The 19,585-nt window shown below is 36.6% G+C and overlaps 1 protein-coding gene across 1 annotated transcript; it reads right to left on the bottom strand.

Moving 5' to 3' along the window:
- Positions 1-1,257: 1,257 nt before the first annotated feature.
- TRA2A (transformer 2 alpha homolog (Drosophila)) lies at positions 1,258-17,517 on the bottom strand. The gene is made up of 7 exons (XM_009709394.1): positions 16,983-17,517; positions 15,167-15,338; positions 11,958-12,146; positions 3,382-3,497; positions 2,754-2,861; positions 1,963-2,030; positions 1,258-1,786 (listed from the first exon to the last, which is right to left on the bottom strand). The coding sequence occupies exons 2-7, from the start codon at positions 15,197-15,199 to the stop codon at positions 1,776-1,778; spliced, it is 525 nt and encodes a 174-aa protein (XP_009707696.1). The 5' UTR covers positions 15,200-15,338; positions 16,983-17,517; the 3' UTR covers positions 1,258-1,775.
- Positions 17,518-19,585: the final 2,068 nt, after the last annotated feature.

The raw sequence follows: 19,585 nt of genomic DNA, 5'->3' as shown, positions 1-19,585 counted from the left end.
TTGCACTTTGGTTTACAGAGAACAATTTTCTTAACATTTCCTCATTTGCCTGGATCACCAATAAATACCAGTAAAACCATCAGAGCCGGAAGGTTATTTAACTTCAGTGTTTCAGATCCTTTGTTTTCATTTTACCAAGAGTTTTCAATTGAAATTTTTATGGATAAAACATAATAAAAAGAATAACAGTATTGAGCAATAACCAGTAAGTTAGAACTTGTTTTGTCACCAATTTCTCCTGGTATATTGTATTAAGGTTTTAAAATAGTTGGATGTGTGTTAGTGTTTCTTTTAATTACTTGTTAGTAGTTCCTGGCACTGACATTCAGAAATAGTTAATAAAATTGCATTTCAGACTCTTACTCTCTTAAAATTACAACAAAACTCTCTTGGTGGCATTCCCTGGCAACCAGGACGAAACGATTTTTGCTGTGAGGGCTTTGTAGTCCTATTCCTTTTGCTGTGCCAACATCGACATTCAACCAGCCACACGGCAAGTCATTTCAGGGGGCAAAACTTGCTAGAAATCTAAACAAAGCCAATAGTATTTCTCTCCTTAAACTATCCCAGCACGACTCCAGCGAGTGCCAAAGACGGCACAAGAGAAAGCCAGAATACCCACTCTGTTTACCCATCCCAGTAACCACATGCTGATTCTCAGGGAAGACAAGGCTCCCAAGAAGACAGAGAACTGCTGACTTTATTATCCATACAGCAATAGCAAGTCTTGTTTAACCTACACTCCAAGGTGACACAAAATGCAGGACAAAGGACAAGAAACCACATCTCAGTGGAATTAACTTTTATTGAGGGGAAAAAAGGTTTACATGTAGTTGTAGGTTTTTCCATCCATACTTTCAAAACTCCAAAAAGGACTGGAAACAAAACTTGCTTAATCATTATTGCAATACCAAAAAGTTGGTGGGTTTTGTCGTTGTGTTTTTTTTTTTAAATGAACAGCAAATTATATAACTAATTGCTATGTTCAATAAATATTTTTTCTTCTGCACCGATTAAGGGGAAATAGTCAAATACAGTAAAACCCCCAGGATTTTTACAGTTTTAACTTCAAATGTTACCCACTGTGTAGCAATCCAGAAACTTTATAAAACACAGCCTTAATTTTGAGTGTACAAGGATGTATTTTCCCAGTCAGTCAAATACCAAATTTTGCTCCAGCTCAAATAGTCTACACTCAAAGCAATTACCTGACCAAAAAAAAACAAAAAACAAACCAAAACCAAAAAAACCAAACTCCTCTGGTTCATATCTAAGTAAATTCGTCATTACAGAAAAGGCTCAAAGTCATTACTTGTTTATCAAAGTAACAGGTAAACATTTTAACAGAAAGATTAACAAGTTACTTGGAAATGTAGGTTTATATTAAAGTATCTTGAGTGTGTATACTACATATGACATGCAAGCTTTAAAAATATCAATGCTCTCTTCTAATTAGTCAGGAGTCCAATTGTTTTAAAAACAAAATAGGAATGACTTCCAAAATGTATCAGCACTTTGGGTTCTCCATTTCATTTTGCTTAAGATGTTTTACTACACAAAAACTACAACAATTACAATATTGAAGAGTATTACAATAAGGGGGGATGGAAAACAGGAATATTTCAACTGAAAATATGTATATTCTAAATGAACCAAAGATTTGTAAAAGAGCTGGATAGAGGACAAGGAAGGGAGGATGGGAAGGAAAGCAGTAGGGAAGCTAAGATCTGAACTTCGTATTTAAAAATCGTGTCCTCAACTAGCTCTTCTGATCTTCAGTAGCGTCCTGGAAAAAAAAGAGAAAAAGGCAATTACTATAAACCAACTGTACACACATCATTTCAGCTTTAATGCGCCCAGTTTTTTTTGCTTTCACATTCAGAATTTTCATCGATCAATTAATACTAGTAACAACAAGGTTTAAGCCAGCCAGATTCTATTTATTCAATTGTATTTACTTACTTGGACTATAGGAACGGGATCTTGATCGTGATCGGTATCGACTATAGTAAGGCGATGGTGATCGTCTCCTTTAAAGGAAATTAAAAAAGAAACCCAACAACATCCATTATGAAAGAGGTCTTATTCATACCACTTCTGCAGAACAGAATCATTTCCTTAGCACTGAAAGATTTGGCTTGCATGAATGATTTCAGCTTTATTTGGTTGTGGCTTACAGTTATTTAACAACTGCTTTAATATTTCTTTATTTGATGTGTTTAAAACTGTAAGATATTCCCAGACAAAGAATTTAATAAACTCTCACTAGCCTTGCAAACACATGGAAGTGCTTTTCCAGATGTCTACAATTCTTGTTGAACAACATTCTCTGAAACTAGATAACTTTCAAAACAGTGAGATGGTTATGAAATGTCAGGCATTAAAAATCCCATCTACAAATAATCCCTTTTTAAACAGCACTGCGTATCAGCTGTCCCTGGTTCTATATACAGCATGGAAAAAATGAATTCCCATTCTATCTGTCCACTAAATTCGTAGGGCATGTGCTCTACCTCCTTCAGGTAGCAAAATTAACCCCTCGCCCCACTGTTTACTGTATAACCAAATTACATCAACACTGAAGATTATGACTACTTTAATACCACAAAACCTAACGTAATGAGGCTCTAACACATAGCAAGCATGTATGCAGAATCTTGCTACAAACTGAGTAATGTTTTTTGTCACCTAAGTTTTCCTTTTTTGCCCAACAAATCCATTGTTCCTACAGAAATGAAATAAAAATTACTTACCTGTATCTGTAGTCATATTCTTCATATCTGTCATACCCTCTGTCATACCCCCTATCGTAATATGAGTCACGGCGACGACCTGCTCCACCGCCACCACCTCCTCCACTGCTATTAGGGAGAAAGCAAAAAAAATTACTCTAGATATCTACTCTTCATCTTGATTTAAATTATTTAAAAGCTTTTTTTAAGTGTTCTTGTAAATCAGACACTTGAAGACTGTGCCATGAAATAATCCAACAACGAAATGCTTAAAGAAAAAGACCTCCAAAAATCCCAGAACACCCACCAGGGATTTGAGCCCAATTCCCATTAAAATCAAATGCAAATAGGCACTTTAGTATTTCAGTAAGCTAAGGGTGCATTAACTGACCGTGCTGGATATGTATTTTTTTAAAGTAACTCCTTCAGTATTTTTTTATAAATAAAGATAAAATAAACTACAGTAGGATTTAATAGTATATGTGAACGACAGTAATGCACTCTTTATATGAATAACTTTGTGATAAAACACAATTGGCGTAACTCTTAAAATTTCAAAAAAGTATATCTAGCTCTATTTCAACCAGATTCCATGCATTCAGTTTAATTCCATTATAGTCCCCTTACAGGAAACAAGCAAACTCCTTACTGTGTTGGCCTGCCCATGTAGATGCCTGGGGTGGGTGTATGCGCTCTCTTGGTGATTGAGTAATCCACCCGAATCCTCCTGCCATCCAGCTCCATACCGTTTGCATGCTCCATTGCCTGCAGGACAGACAAGGTATAGGGACATGAAACCTGCAACCTACTGGTAACTATGGAAGCCTATGTACAAAACACATTATTTTCCATCAGAAAAACAACGCCTGAACTTGTGTTATTTAGATTGGTTGCTAGTGCCCCACTGTGGCGAATGGCTCATCTCTGTCCCCTGGCCCGTTTGCTGGCAGTGTTACAGGGCTGCACTGGGGTGCCGGGGTAACGTGACACACAATCCCTTCTTAAGAGAGCACAGTGCTAGCCACTAACACAGTCACTTTCCCTAGACTTTGTGTTCCACTCATCAGAAAGGTAAACTGAAAGTCAAAAGAGCTTTTTCTGAAAACTGCATCTTTCCTACTGCCGTCTCTGACCCAGAGGGGACGGGCGGATTCAAAAGCTGTGCAAAACAGTGGCTTCCTGTAGGGTGCATATGGCCGGATTACTGCTAGTCGGCTGCCATTTCATGCTCTCCCAGCCTCCTGCCATCTCCCTTACAAGGACCTACTCCAGCAGAGCTTAGTAAAATGGCGGGTTCAGCCTACATGGATACCTAATTACAACCTTCCTCCCCACTCACTCTCACAATAGCAGCTCGCTAAAGCGATACACATAAGGGTCTGCGCTTGAGAAGCCCGTGCCTTCAGACCTGCCCGCAGCCCATGCACACGCTCACTGGGTGTTCTAGCCTCTGCTTCTCTAGTCTTTGAGAATCAATACAATGGTCTTTCACAAACTCAAAATAATGAAAATAGTTTTTCAAAGGAGCACAGCATACTTTTGAGAATTATATTCATGCAACAGTAACTTAAAAAAAAAACACCACACAACCATAAGAATTTAACAAACACTTAATGCTGGACTTAAAAGCTATTAAAATTTGCAAAGCAAATTTTTTTTTTGGTCCTTTCACCAGCTGCTCTGGGATCTCTGAAATACTAATACACACCACTCAGCTCATGACACTAAGCACAGCACTTAGCCCAATATACATCATTTTCATTTTTCATGTGTAGAGAAGAGACACTGTTACAATCTTGAGTTAAAGAACATAACCACTTTGCTACAATTTAACTGTGAGGAACGTTACACAACCCCAAAACATGAAGGTGCCCCCAAGCAGAGCATTTTTTCCTTCTTTTTTTTTTTAATTTTAAAAAAAAAAGATGACACAAACTATTCAGAAATGTAACTTTTTGCAGCTCTCTAACAAGAACTTTATTGATTTAACGTACAAGTCACAGAGGAGGAAACAAAAACCTGATACCCACATGATTTAACTGTGGTGTCCCCAAACTGGAAGTGACTGAGTTATCACGAACCTATTCAGCTACACGTAGTTTGTGTTTTAATAATGCTGTTTATACCTGTAGTATATCGCCACCTAGTGAGTTCTGTTCCCATACAAAAACACAACCACTACATTTAGCTAACTGCAAAGGCAGAGCTAAGTCTGCTTCAAGTCTTTCAGCATACACTAAAGTGTGTTTTGTGAATAAAACACGATCCTTAGCTTTAGTTTCCTAGCCTGGAGACTTTTTTTTTTTTTAAAGTCCTGTTCCACAAGGATGATCTAAATTAAAATAAATCTGTGCACACATCCTAGGAATGTATGTGTGCACAAACCTAAAAAGGAAGGCTGCAAATAGCTGGCTGATTAAAAGCACGTTTCTGGAAATGCAGCAATATGCAAGTTATCTTGAAAGGTAAGGAATTTTCTGCTTTGTGGCATTTTTAAGTCCGATCAACAACTTGCAGAGTAATAAGATTAGCTGATAAGAAGCCACCTCAAATCCAGAACATCTGGAACATGTGTCTTAGTTAAAAGAACAAACACTTCTTTAAGAGGAAGAGTTCTTTGACATAGGGAGCAGTACACAGAAGAGCAACACACCAGCAAGACAGACAAAGTGTTAAATTTGAGACTTGATTGTTTGTTTTGGAAGTACCAAGAAGGGTGTTACATTTCAGTAGATAAAGACTAGTTCATAGTTACCAGTCTGCATGAAACTCAGCCACTCTGGTCACAATGTCTAATGACCTACCCAATATTAAAACTTTAATTTTCTTAGCTTTCAACAGCTATCAGTAGTAACTGCCAACAAAAAAAAATAAAATAATCAAAATCTGTCATAGATATACAGACATCACAAAGCCTTCTACAGTTCTGACTGCATCCCCCAAATGCAGAAAAGTGAAAGCCTACAATAAGCCGCTGTGAATCCAACAATAACTGATACTATGTATCACTTGCTTTCATTCATTAGCAACTGGAAATTCCTTCCAAAGATGTTTTCAAATTCTCTGCATCATTCTTAACGTGCACATCTCAAGTCTTTGAAACTAAGGACTTCAGTTCACATTATTAGCTAATGGCTGCTGCAATATGACCAAAAGCCCTATTGAAAACCTGACAAGTGAGACAACACTATTTTGTACAAAGGCTGTAAAAACGTATCAGTGATTCTAATTACTCACGTTTTTGTGTTTTCTTTAAAGCTAAAACAGTTTATAATAAAATTTTGGATTTTAAAATTTTATTAGATTAGTATGTCATATTCAAAACAAATTTCAGTTTGCCTTTCTTGCGGTTTTTGGGTATGCATGAATGCTGTGTTATGAACATTTAAACGTCAAAGCGAAAAAAATTGCACATTTCCTCTAACAATGCAGAAGACATTCTCAAATACTGTTTAAAAGATAGAAATGCATTTTCCAGACCACCAAATGAAACATTTTTAATAGAAAAATCAAATTATATTGGGGTTTAAGACACATAGCACCCATTTAGGAGCCTTTAATTGTCAACAGTCCATTTTTATTTCAAAGTGGATTTTCTTCCAAATATCTGAATGTTGTTCAAAGACTTGCATGCCAGCAAGCAAGCAAGCAAATAGGATTCCTACAAACACATACTGTTAGTTTTGGTTACAAATTCTAAGGAAAATTTGACTTTGTAAGCCAGAATACACATCTATATGTTTGCAGTCAGAAAAAAGAGAATGAGGATTGGGAATGGCACAGGTAATGAGTCAATCTTAGATCACAGTTTTAAACCCACAGCAGTGTATGCGTAATAACAAAACTCTTTCAAATTATTATCTGTAAGGTGTTAGTTTGACAAAATGAGCAGTTCCCAGACTACAGGATTACAGCCTCCAGTGGCTCAGAACAGTTAGAAAGAAAGCATTAAATTTAACAGACTTCAATTTCATTTGATATTTATTACAATACGTGGTGTTTTCTACATATATTAGCATTTAGGTAGAGTAAAACAAGTTTGGGAACACTGAACTTTAATTACATGCCCAAATGTACAGAGATTACTGGTATTACTAAAGCAATCAAGAATTCACTGAAAGAAATTAAATAAACTTTCAGTCTGGATAATGCCACAAAGAACAGCTTGGACAAGGAAACAACGTGGGAAGTTTTGCAACCTGCACTGTGGTCACTGGGTGAAGGGTGTGGGGAGGGAGTGGGAGAAGAGAGAGAGAGAAACAGAACTTGACTTGGCAGAGCTGGTGTCACAGTCACTTTACGTTTCTACTTCGGAGTTCAAGACACCATTTGTATTGCACAAAAGATCGTCAAGTCTTCATTTCAACTGGGTCTAACTGCTCTGAGCTACTTCAATAATGTGACATCACTACAAAGTTAGTGACGTACAGATTGAATACACGTGAATAGTCAAACATGAGCAACTTACGTTGGGACTAGTTTTGAAAATGTATTTTCATTGATTAAAAACAACTATATAAGATTCTTTTTTTTGTTCGCTGTATTTTTTGGGGGTTTATTGTTTGGTTTTTTACCTGAAGTCCTCCCCATATTGTAGTGAATGCCACCAATAAAGCCATCACCTCCACTGTATCACAGGTACAGCATGGGATGGACAGACATAATAGATTAGTTTTTCTCCCTCCAGTATACTGACATCACTAGTTCACGTCTAGATTTAACAAGGACATCTAAAAGGGCATTCTGAAAAAAAAATTTAAATCTGATGGGATGAAAAAAGAAATTAAAGAAATCCAGTTTTTTACATTTACTGCAGTCTGCCAAGTTATATTCAAGTGTCCATTTCACCTTTGAATGAGAGTTAGTTTATAAAACCTCTGGTTTGGGATTTTGTTTTTTTAAATATTATCAGAATATTGCCACTGATAATTTTTTAACATATCATTTTCTGAGCATAAACACTTACTGATTAAATGTATTCTCTTTAAAAGCATACTTTGAAGAGTTTCAGAGTCAAGAAACAGAGGATTTTAGAGAACCAGGATGAGTAACTGGATATGTTTCTGCAAGTATTAGCAATTCCATGGTATTTCAGAGTCTCCAGAAGTCTTTAACTTGTAATTCCAAACATTTGAGACCATCTCACATTCTTTTCTGATATATCAAGTGTCCCTTTTGATACCACAAACAATACTTAAAGTATTTCTTCAACAAGCTATGCAAGAAGTTTTGGTCAAGAATGATGCTTCTAAGCTGCTCTGCTTGCACCACAGATTATGTGTCTTGCAAATTAAAAGGATAAACCCTGTTACTATTCTGGTCTTTCGCAACTGAATTATGTTAATAGTTCAGTTTGTCTGTATAAAGTTTGTCTCCATTGCTAATGAACACTACTTCAGAAAACAGTTCTGAAAGATGGTCAAAACTGTAAAGAGCATGTAACTAGCATGAGAAAACAGAAAACTCTGCATTGCCAACAGCTGCTGTAGCTAATGCTTCTCAGACAAGTGCTTGCTACAGACACATTCACAGTAGCCTCAGTTTAAAACAACAACTAATACTTCATATTCTGAGATACTGAAAAGCTCGATAGTGGCATACGAAATCCCCAGTAACTGTACTAAGAATCATCTCCCTGGAACATCCAGTACTTTTTACTCATAATCCTCTCAATTTATTGTTAATCATGAGATAATCAATCCCCGCCTCCACTTCCCCCCACCTCCAGTACATAAAAGTTTGTGTTCCTCTAAACACAGGAAGAAAACCCTAATGTAATAGGCAGGTGAATATCCTCTATATTTTAGCAAAAATATTCCAAAACTGCAATATTACAACACCGGCTCAGTGCCAGTGTCGCCAATACTGAGAACTATATAAGAAAGAATGCCAATCTTGAGAAACAGGTCTTCAACAGATGTTTACACATCTTGCCCTTTGCATAACATTGCATGTGGTTCTGAAGACTTAGCAGAAGGGTGACCAACATAAGACACTGCAACACACAAGGCAAAAAAGCAGTACCACATATTAGTTAGAAAAGTTCTGGGTTGGGGTGTGGGGTTATTTTGTTTTTTTTTTTTTTTTTTGTTTTGGTTTTTTTTTTTTTTTTTTTTTTTTTTTTTTTTTTTTTTTTTTTTAAGAAAAGCAATGTAACATCACAAAAAATGAAAACCACTACACTCATAAGAGAGAATACCCTTTCTTCTAGAAAAAGGTAGCTAATAACATAAGCTTTTCAAATAGGCTTTGAACAAGAACATTGAAAAGAATATTAGCACAGCAAAACCTCAGGTTTTCTAGACAACCATCTATCAATCCTCAACATTTATTGCCTGCTATCACACTTTGAAATAAAGACAGCGTCCACGAGCACCTTCAATATGGGTCAGAATTTAACAATCTTGTCAAGTACTATCTTGCAAATGCTAGATCATTGCAATAAAAGACATTTGATGGAAAAGGAACCTCCTGTCAGACCACAACATATAATCTCAATCTCAGTAGAGTTTCAGAGTAGAAGAGATTCCACAAGAAATCTGCTTTAGAACAGACATATGCAGCCAACATTTCTTTCCAAGTCCTGTTAAGGTGGAATGACTAAAGCTACTGTGATGTTCACAGCTGCTCTACCTAGTAGTTATCAAAGGCTAAATCTCTGCTCCTCTTTATAACCAAGATGATCATAAACAGCTAACAACAAGGCTGCTATAGTGTAATAATCAATCTGAAGTTCTGGAAGTCTAAACAGCTTAAGTGAAAATAAACTTTACTACAGCCTCTTTGATATTTTTAGGACACTGCAAAGCACCACCTTTAAGAAATGCTATTTTACACTGCCTATAGATTTCTGCAACATGGAGCTAGCTGACAATTCAAAATGTCTTTACCACCATATGGAACTAGAAACATTGCATTGCTTGGTTTCAGAATCTTGATACAGCAATACTTTAACCAGCTCAATCATTGATCCAATTCGTAAGAGTAGTAACCAGTGACAATAAAGATCCTGAGGGATTTCAGCTGCAACAGAATCCACACAATACTGATACTGACCTATCTTAAACTAAGTTATGAAAGTTTAAACAACTGCTTTATAAGGGCTGGAATTTAGTTCAACTCATCTACAGTTTTATACTCTCTTTATTCAGATGTTTAGAGTGTTGTGGGTTTTGGCTTTTTGGTTGGAGTTGGTTGTTTTTAAGAGGAAAGGTATTTACTCAGAACAAAAGTAATTCACGTGTCATTGCTTTTATGCATACTCAACTTTTCAGACTTGATCCGTCTTCCACACAGAGAACTACTTCATGTCCTTCAGTGTTCTCCTACAGAGCCTGTCAGTTTCATGCCTATAGCTATATCCCCTTTTTCTACACTAGCTGCCACTTACTGCCATCTTCAAATATGTCCTCAAGGCCCACAAAATAAGTAAAATAAACAAGTATTTCTCCTGTCCTTTTTGCCAAAGTATTTCAGTTGTGTGAATTCCAGGTGTTGGGAGGTTTTGCATCTTTTCCCCCTCTTCACACACCAGCCCAACTGGGAGAAAGAAATGGGTTTAAATACTTCCTCAGTTATTCCAGCTCCTGCCTAAGATACTCATCTTTATTTTTGTATTTCTGACTGCAAGTAATATCCCTTTTTTTTCTTTGCATTCCAGTTTTGTAGTATCTGCCAAAACAGCTGTATACTAAACAAATTACTTCATGCTATTTACACGGAACATTTTAAGAAATGCATGGTGTCATGCATGACCATTGCCCCTGGCAACTATGAAAAAAACTTTACTTCTAAAGACATATGAAGCTGTAAAATAGACAAGACTGGCACATGAACGTGACAAGAAATACTGTACAAGCATTTTGGATGTTCAATGTTCTACAACACAGCCACATTTTCAAAATCCCACTGGACTCACGAGTGTAAAGAAATACAAGCCTGAAAGTTAGAAGAGAGTAGGCCACTAAAGATGGATATACAGCTATTCACCCCATTAACTTCTCTCAATCTGTCCAAGTGATAGCAGGAAAATACAAAAGGGACACTAAAGGAAGTTTTGTGTTCTTTTACTTACCCCTATAACCTGCAACAACCAGACATAAACATCTACAAACCCTACTCTTCCCACAAACTGATTCTCTGTTGGATAATACCAGAAACCAGTCAAAGACCAGAACTGAGTCTAGTTCAACCAAGTCAGCCATGAAACATTTTTTTTTCCCTTAAAATATCATCAACCAGCATCAGTACTCATTTTTCAGCTACTGATAGTACATTCCACAGCTGTCACCCTCCCTCCCCTCAATGCTGAGAAGAGTCATATCCAACCATTATGAATATACTTCTCAAATGTAAACAGAATCAAACAGCAAATCTGAAATATCTGCCCAAGACTACTAATCCATAAACAAGATGCTTGAAGTCTGTGACTCAGTTTGCCCAAAAGAAAGACATAATCCCACAATGAGGGCTTAAAGAATTATTTTTTTTTTTAAAAAAGGATGTGTCTTTACTTTTACTAGCAATTTCATCTATAAATTTCAGCAAATGTAGTAAAACTCACAGCATCCTTATACAGGTAAAAAAAAACCTACTGCTTACTGTGGTGAACCATAATACAGGCTGCTATTCATATTCTTTGATTCTTTCCTTTCAGATCAATTATACTAACAACAACTCAGTCCAGCTGTAAACAGCTATCCGTGTAACTAGCAAAGTCACTAACCAAGGCACATATCAAGATAAACGCCACTATTTTTCAAATGCATGATGATATCCCTTTGGAGAAGAAAATGGAAAGCAAGAGAATCTTCAGAATTTTGACAGATACAGAAAACTACTTTGAAAAGTTAACTTTCAAAGTATTTCAAAAATACTAGGAGGTTTCTATGTCTGTCTAAAGATTTACTTTCATTTTGAAGTAACAGACTAAAATCAAAGCACAATGCTCATTAGCGAGTCAAGCATCAGATGCCCAAGCATCTGAACATTGAACTAAAATGCTTCATCTGTATAAAACTACTATGTTGTTTGAACAAACTATTTTGAAATTAATCGCACTGTGAGAATCTGCTAGTGAATACACACTCAGGAAAGTGTTGTGGTGTTTTGGTTTGTTTGGTGTGGTTTTTTTTTTGTTTGTTTTGTTTTGTTTTTAAACAGAGACATTCATGAAGACAATGCACAAAGAGCACACCTGTTAAAAGTAGTAAAGTATGAATTTACCTCTTTAGAATCATCAATTCTCTCAAAATAAACGAAAGCAAATCCTCTTGATCGTCCAGTCCGTTGATCATAAACCACATTGACACCAGTCAAAGGTCCGTAACGGGAGAAGACTTCACGCAAATCTCTCTCAGTAGTATACAAACTGAGACCAAACACTCCAAGACATGTATTAGGATCTGGATTAGCCTGGTAAGACAAACATTCAACTCCAATTAAGTTTATAAAAACCAAGTTACACATTCTCGTGCCAAAATGTCTCAATTATCAAAAATTTTTAATCTGAAGAAAACTAAACCTAGTTCATTACAAAGCTTAACACTTCAACAGTTATCATTCCAATTGTAAGATATTTTAAAAAATCAACTACTTTAATGGTTTTTGTTTTAGAAAAGAGACAAAGATGAACTTCTAATGTTGGTGAAAAACTCAGTTGATAAAAATTAAGCATTCTGATTACAGAAAAGCTATAGAATAACAGGAATCTATTTCATTAGTATTTCACACTCGAATCCCCAACAAGCTGCAGACATGGCATACAAGTCTGTGCTAGGAACAGGTCAGTCAGCCTGAACTCCCACCTTCAGCCTTTCTGCACCGTCACCACTGGTACTAAAGAGTGCACACTGCCTCCAGCTGTACAGGCTAAACACATTTGAGCTCCTATGCATGGACAGTTAAATTATAATTTAGCTTCTATTAAAACTTCCCCCTCTCAACATTTCCTATCCAACTATACTGAAAGTTAATACTTACATTTGAAAGTTTATCTCTTTCCACTTGTAAAGTGGATGAAAATCACCTGCTGCTTTCATCTAGATAATAACAAGCACTGAAGTCCAGTTCTGTTAAACTATATCCAAAAGCATGCACACTCTTCTAGAGCAAGACTTTTGATTCTTTAACGTGTGGGATACAGCCCTACTGAATATATTTCACTTCAACTAAGGGAAGTCAAATATGAAATTGTACAAGGTACAATTTTTCTATTAGGTTCAAAGTTTCTCTACGTGCCAGAGAATTCATCTAATGCCAATTTCACTGGAAGAATTATTTTGATCAAAATTAATGTTTTTTGAGTTAAGTTTCTGGCACCTGTTATACTAGATGCAGCAATTTAAAACGGCAGCAACAGGCACAGGGATTTAACATTTCTGCTCAAATAATAACTGGAAGTTGACACAGCTGAAATTTGTATTTCAGTTTCAGATTTTCAAAGCCACTGACGCACAGTAATTTATGCCTCAGAGCTTGCCTTTCAGCCCGATTCAAAGAATGAACAGGTTTAGATCTTCCATCGTGTTCTTTTCAGCGCTTTGAAAATAAGATGCCCAAACCACCCATATATTTGAAGCTTCTTTCTTTCCACTTGTGAAAGTTCAAACTTTAAGACATGAACCTTCTACAATTCCTTATTACAGTTGAAGAGCACAACAAAAACTGGCAGTTAGTCATCTGAAAGTTTTAATTATAAAGGTTTAGGTTTCTTTTTTACTCCATATTTCAATTTATCTGATAATTCAGTGGCATTAACAGCTATACTCCTTTTATTACTAAAACTCTTGTGAGTCTAATGAAATCTCTCAGTCTTTTAAATCATTGTTTGGACAAGTCCCTCCACATAGTACATATCAGTATAGTCCTTTTTTTACATCCCCCTTAACTTAAACCCTATTACCTTTTCTGAGACAAGAGAAGTATTGAGAATCAAGTCTGCAGTTACATAAACACTGGAAGGACTACATTGACTGTGGAGGACTAAGACAGCTTTAATATTAGGTTTTTGTACTGCCTCCCATCAACACAGTATGCAAGCTCTCTCTACAAGATGAGAAGTGGCAAAATTGCTACCAATTTTCCCGATGTCTTTAGGACCTCGCTAATCTGGTTGATTCGCGTTTCATTTTGACACTACTAGAACTACTCCTTAGAATTAATGTGAAATTCACTGTGAAAATAAGTTTCATGTTCCACAGAGTCATTTCCAAGGCAAAAAGCCTTCTTCACAGAGCAAAATATCCTAACATTTCCTAAAGTAGTAAAGTGGATTCGTTCATCTTTCACCAGGAAATCTGCTAACCCTTTTGAAGTTCAGTTATTCATGCCAATTTTTCAATACATTAGATTCATATTTACTACATCATGATTACACACTGGCAACAATCCACAAAAAGCATAACTACGAACATTGCTTCACAACTGTGGCTTAAGCCACTGTACATTAGCACTGTTGTAGTCTTGCCCTTTTCCACACACTCTTGTCTTCTCCCTCACACTGCTACTATCTGGTCCTGGTAAGTTGCTTCACCAAGGTAAGCCTACAAAAAGACTATACTCTTTTTGACAGGATAATAAAAAATTCAGAGAAACTAAACCAGATTAAACTAAAAGGATCAGAAAAGTACCACAGCCCTCACCAAGGAAGAGGCAGACCTGTCTGTAACAGCATTCACCTAGATCAGCCTGAAGTATGTGGAACCAGAAGCTAAGGCACTGAAACGCATTATAAAGATGCCCACTGGGAGAAATCTCTTAGAATGATCTAAGATTAGTATCTTAGATCTTGGTTGGTGTACCTATACTTCCTCCTGTCCATACAGACATACTTCTCATTTACGTTTTGAGAAGCTTACTGATCCTTTTCTTAACTGTAAATTTTTCTAGTCTATTAAGATTTACACATTAGCTAATAACACATGGGTTTATTTCTTCAAGTTAAACCAAATTAATTACTTCGAGGTATAAAATCACAAGCAACCTTCAACATAATATGCTGTATGTTATAAGCAAATAAGCACTTGAGAATTTTCTTCTTTGGCTTCTCTAGTCAGTCTTATCAATATTGTTAGGTTGCAAGCATGCACAGAAAAGGTCTCATTTTTGTGAAGGACACGTATACTCGGAACTTTAACAAAAAGAAAATCAGAAGGGTTCAACTTTTAGAGCAGATGGAAGCAGATGACACCCTATCCGCACACCCTAACTTGCAATGATAAGGTTTTCAATGTATTTCTACAACTGCCCTGGCAGTTGCAGGTCCAAGAAATAAAGGCCCAGCTGTAAGAAGAGAGATTGCTCCCCTCACCCCCCATCCCTATCCTCCAGTGACAAGTCAGCATGTCAAATTCAGCCTGAAGGTAAAACCTGGACTACACTGATGTAAGCAGCAACTGTTTTGTTGATACTCAGCCTTGACGAACATAACATACTCTGCTGCCAGTGTGCCTTCTCCTGTTGGACATTGGAGAATGACTACGGCTCCTTCGACGACGGTATTCTGGCGTGTACGATCTGCTTCGAGAACGTCTCCTATGGGAATGAGAATGGGAATGGGATCTGGAACGAGTGTAACGTCTGTGCGAATGTCTTCTGGACCTGGATCTTCAACAAAAAGAAAGCTTTTAGTTAGGTCACATGCACATAATTAATTGAATTGTAAGCCTTACATTTCCTAGAGAAAAAAATTTTCTTTTTTTTTGAGGCTCTCTACAACTAAAATGGTTAAGTTTCTTCTACTTTGCACTTCTAAAGATTGTACGGTTCTCTAATAACCTGCTCGGCAGCATCATTTTTAACTTTGTGACAGTGATTCTGGCATACAATAAGGACTATATTCACACAGTTTTCAGGAAGTTCAAAGTTTAAACTTATATAGGCTTGGCTGCACATGTAACCAACACTTGCACAATGATACAGTGTGGCATATATCTGGTTTCTGTAAAATACTGTCTTGGCTGAAAAACTGAAAGATCTAGAAGCACTACAGTGCTGCAGTATCTACAAACCAAGTGCACCAGGGCTTGAAAATTATTCAAGACCAAAAAAAAAAACCAAACCCAAAACCTGCTTAACTCCTCTAGCATTTCTTCGCAGACATCTAGCCAATGATAAGCTTAGTTTTAAAGAGACATTATCCCATCAAAGTCACACGATTTCATACAGGCGTTATATCCTAACAACAGGTAGGTAGTTATCTGGCTAAACATTGCAAGAAGAGAAGCTGTAACATTAGGCTCAACTTTGGGAATTCAGAGCACAGTAACTCTTTTTCAGCTGCCCTGGTATAAAGTGTGTAAGTACGGAAGATGGATTACTGTTCTCTCCCAAGGACTGGGGAGGAGGAACAACGTAATACTATGCAATTCCTCTTCCTCCTCCAGAGCTACAAATGCTGTTTTCTGGTTTCCCTCTCTATTGATCAAAGAAGGATTCAGTAGCCCTCCCCCATTTCAACAGTATGATGGTAGAAGGGAAGAGAGAACATAGGTAGTACAAGCCAGGTAATATTTATGACATAATTAGAGAAAAAAAGACAGATATTCCTTCTCTGTTCTGAGCAAGCTCTCTCAGAACTGAGAACTGTAAAACTTTGCCTCTGCACACACACACACTTGGAGTAGAAAAGGACAGAGGACACGTGAAGCATCAAAAAGTGAATTTAAATCTTAAAACTCCCATAAATCAAGAAGCTATCCATGCCCACTTTAAACTGTAGTTTTGAGATTTTGTTTTTAAAGCATAGATTCTATTTTTAAAGCCTCCAACGAAGCAATGTCAAGAACTTCCCCAAGTAGCATCTTCCAACATTTCCAACAGTTACAGAGCTTAGTCCTTTTATCTAACCCAGACTACCTTTGCCGCAGTTCTCACTTGACTTTTCTCTTTTTCCTAAAGGAGACGTCCACACAAGAGTTCCCCCCCAAAAGATTTTGGGGGAAGGAGGCAGGAGCTTTTACAGAATTGAGATGCAATCCCTTTTCTCTCTTCTGGAAGAGATAAACCTACAAATTCTAGTTGTGATTTCTACATTGCTTCTTCTATTCATACCCGTGCTTTATTACTCATGGCATCTTTCCCCAATTTTGTCCACCTATATAACCACTAACATGCAAATGAACATAGCCCTGTTAATACACCCTAGGTGGTTTATAATTTTTACAAGGGGAAAAGAAATCTCATCAATGTACCAAAAAAACAGGCGTAAGCAGTAACACTGAATTAACATGAATAACTTCTTGGACATACCTTGATTTTGATCTTGACCTAGAGTGCGATTCAGAATGTTTGGAAGCCCTTGATGGACTGCGAGATCCTGACCTGCTCTCCGATTTTACACGAGCAGGACTCCCAGCTGGAGATTTTGACTGGGAGCGAGACTCCTAACGAAAAAGACAGTATTAAAAATGGTATTGGTTGTATAAATGCCTAACTCCTAACATTTAAAGTACAGTAATTCTATTATATTGATTGCTCCTGAAAAACAAATGGTTAGGCAATACCCTCCAAAACAAATTTCATTTTGCTAACCCACTGTTAATATTGAATGCTTTCCTCAAAATAGGTCCCTGCTTGAACCAGATCACCAATTCTCTATTAACTAAGTAATCATGCAAATTCATCTACAACTTGATCATACAGACACTGGAACATAAACCATACATTTACTTAACCTAGGACCCATTCATTCTTCCAGATTCTTTTAATTCTACTTCACTCTTGCTTTCTACTTTTCTTCATTCTTCATTGAGTTTTTCATTTTTCATACTTCGTGTATTCTTCCCCAATTCAAACAATTCATTATAGCCTTAAAAAAAATATTCAAGTGCTTCTATCTGACCAATCTTCTGTTCAATTTTTTCCCCCATTCAATTTTAATTTTCTGATCTTTAACACTTTTCATTAGCCTTCTTTTATCTTGATTTATCTTCCACATTCTTGGAAAAAACTCTTCAATTTCTTCACGAACATTAACCTTAATGGAAAAAGAACATTTAGTATATTTAAGCACGTGGGGATTATAAAACTCTGCTGGAGTTCAGATGTTATCTACCAAATTGAAAAGCCAGCAGGTAAAGTGCAAGAAACTACTTTATAAGACAACTTTAAAAAAAAAATAAATCTGTAAAACTGTATTAAGTGTCTACGTTCTAACAATAAGCTTACTGGGTTCTCAGTGTTTTACTGTATTTTCAAAGCTACCCTCCTCCCCTTTCAGATTTTTTGTAAGGTACATAGATACACTAAAAACTATTTAGCACAAATATATTAAAGTATTGATATCAATAACTGTGATTTCCCCCCTAAAGCAGTAACTATGTACTTCTCAGATTCGAATATCCCAAACTCTACTCCTACACATTATTACTAAGACACTCTCAGTTCAACAGAATAGTCAAAGACTTCTGGTCAAAACCTATCTGTGCACATATTTACTCGCATAAGACGTACACATAGATATATGCAACATAGATTATTTTCCTTCCTACTTTTTCTTCCTCATCGTTACCCTGTTTTCCTTGCATACAACTTAATCCATATAAAACAAGACATATAATAGTACAGTTCAAAGTAATCCAATAAAAGTAAAGACAGGAAGGTTTTTTTCTTGCATGGTAATGCACACAAGAGAAAAACTAGGAAAACAAGCAAACAAAGAGCAGGTTAGGATTTCCTCACATTTTATAGGGTACAGTATTTCTACGCAGCTCAACTATAAGAAAAACCCTACAGAATAGTATGCTACACACATCCATAACTTCACAAAAACGTGTAAAATTCTTAATGAAAAAAAAAAAGTATACCAAGTTCCCCTCCCAGAATTGTTACATTTCATGTTTATTTGCATCATTTCGCCTCCTGCCTGTCTTAACAACATTTTTCTCAATTTACTCCTTACTGTGCCTACATCCAGATCTGCATTTTCTTTTGCAGTTAAAATCTTCAGTACTTTGGGCTGAAGTTCTTTTCAAAGGATGCTGTCCTCAAGTTTCAAGACAATAAACCCACCAGAAATGGAACCTGAGAGACTCCTTACTAACAAGTATTACAGCTACACTACCTTTTCCCTTTATCTCAATAAAAAGGACAAGGGACACATAGAGAATGTCACCTATTGGAATGACAGGCCTGTTAAACTTCTTAATGAAGGCCAAATTTGAAGCCCGGCTGTGACACAGGGACCATATAAACAGGTCTGCATTACAGGTTACCCTTACTAAGCTGGCTATCTGCTGATCTAGCTACATGACTTTCACTGAAATAAAAGGAGGTACACGCACTTAAATATTACCAAATTTTATCTGGGGTTTTTATTTTTACATTTGAAATCCACTATTCACTATAAAAAATACACTTCCTTTTAGAATCACTAACATGGTTTTTAATCACCTCGCCTCTATTTTTGTTCTCTTCAATGTTTGATAGGCTCCTTAATTCCTCCCTTTATACTTCATCCCCACAACAATTACCAGTTTCTCTGGGAAATATTTCCACTTCCCCCCCTAGTAAAAGTGATCAGCAATATAGAAAGAACATTTAATATGACAACATTTGAAAGATCGATTCTTGCACAACAAGAACTTTGGAAACTTGAACCGAACAAACAACCCACCCACCCATATACTGCACAATCTAGAAGTGCTGGGACTTGCCAAAAGTCCCAAGGACCCAGTCACTCCCATACAATGTAAAAGTTAGCTTCGCATCCTTAACTATTCAATTGAAGCACCTTATGACACCGCCCATAGAGTTTCTAACAGTATCAGTTATGACAACAAATCCGTATTAAGTTGCCAAAAGCAAATGTTACATCATTTCATGTAGGTCAAGTCCTTTTGGAACTATCTGTT

This window comes from Cariama cristata, unplaced genomic scaffold (genome assembly GCF_000690535.1).
Source record: "Cariama cristata isolate BGI_N322 unplaced genomic scaffold, ASM69053v1 scaffold7301, whole genome shotgun sequence".
NCBI lineage: Eukaryota > Metazoa > Chordata > Aves > Cariamiformes > Cariamidae > Cariama > Cariama cristata.
The sequence above is the reverse complement of the archived record's forward strand: the minus strand, read 5'-3'. Positions and strand labels throughout refer to the sequence as shown.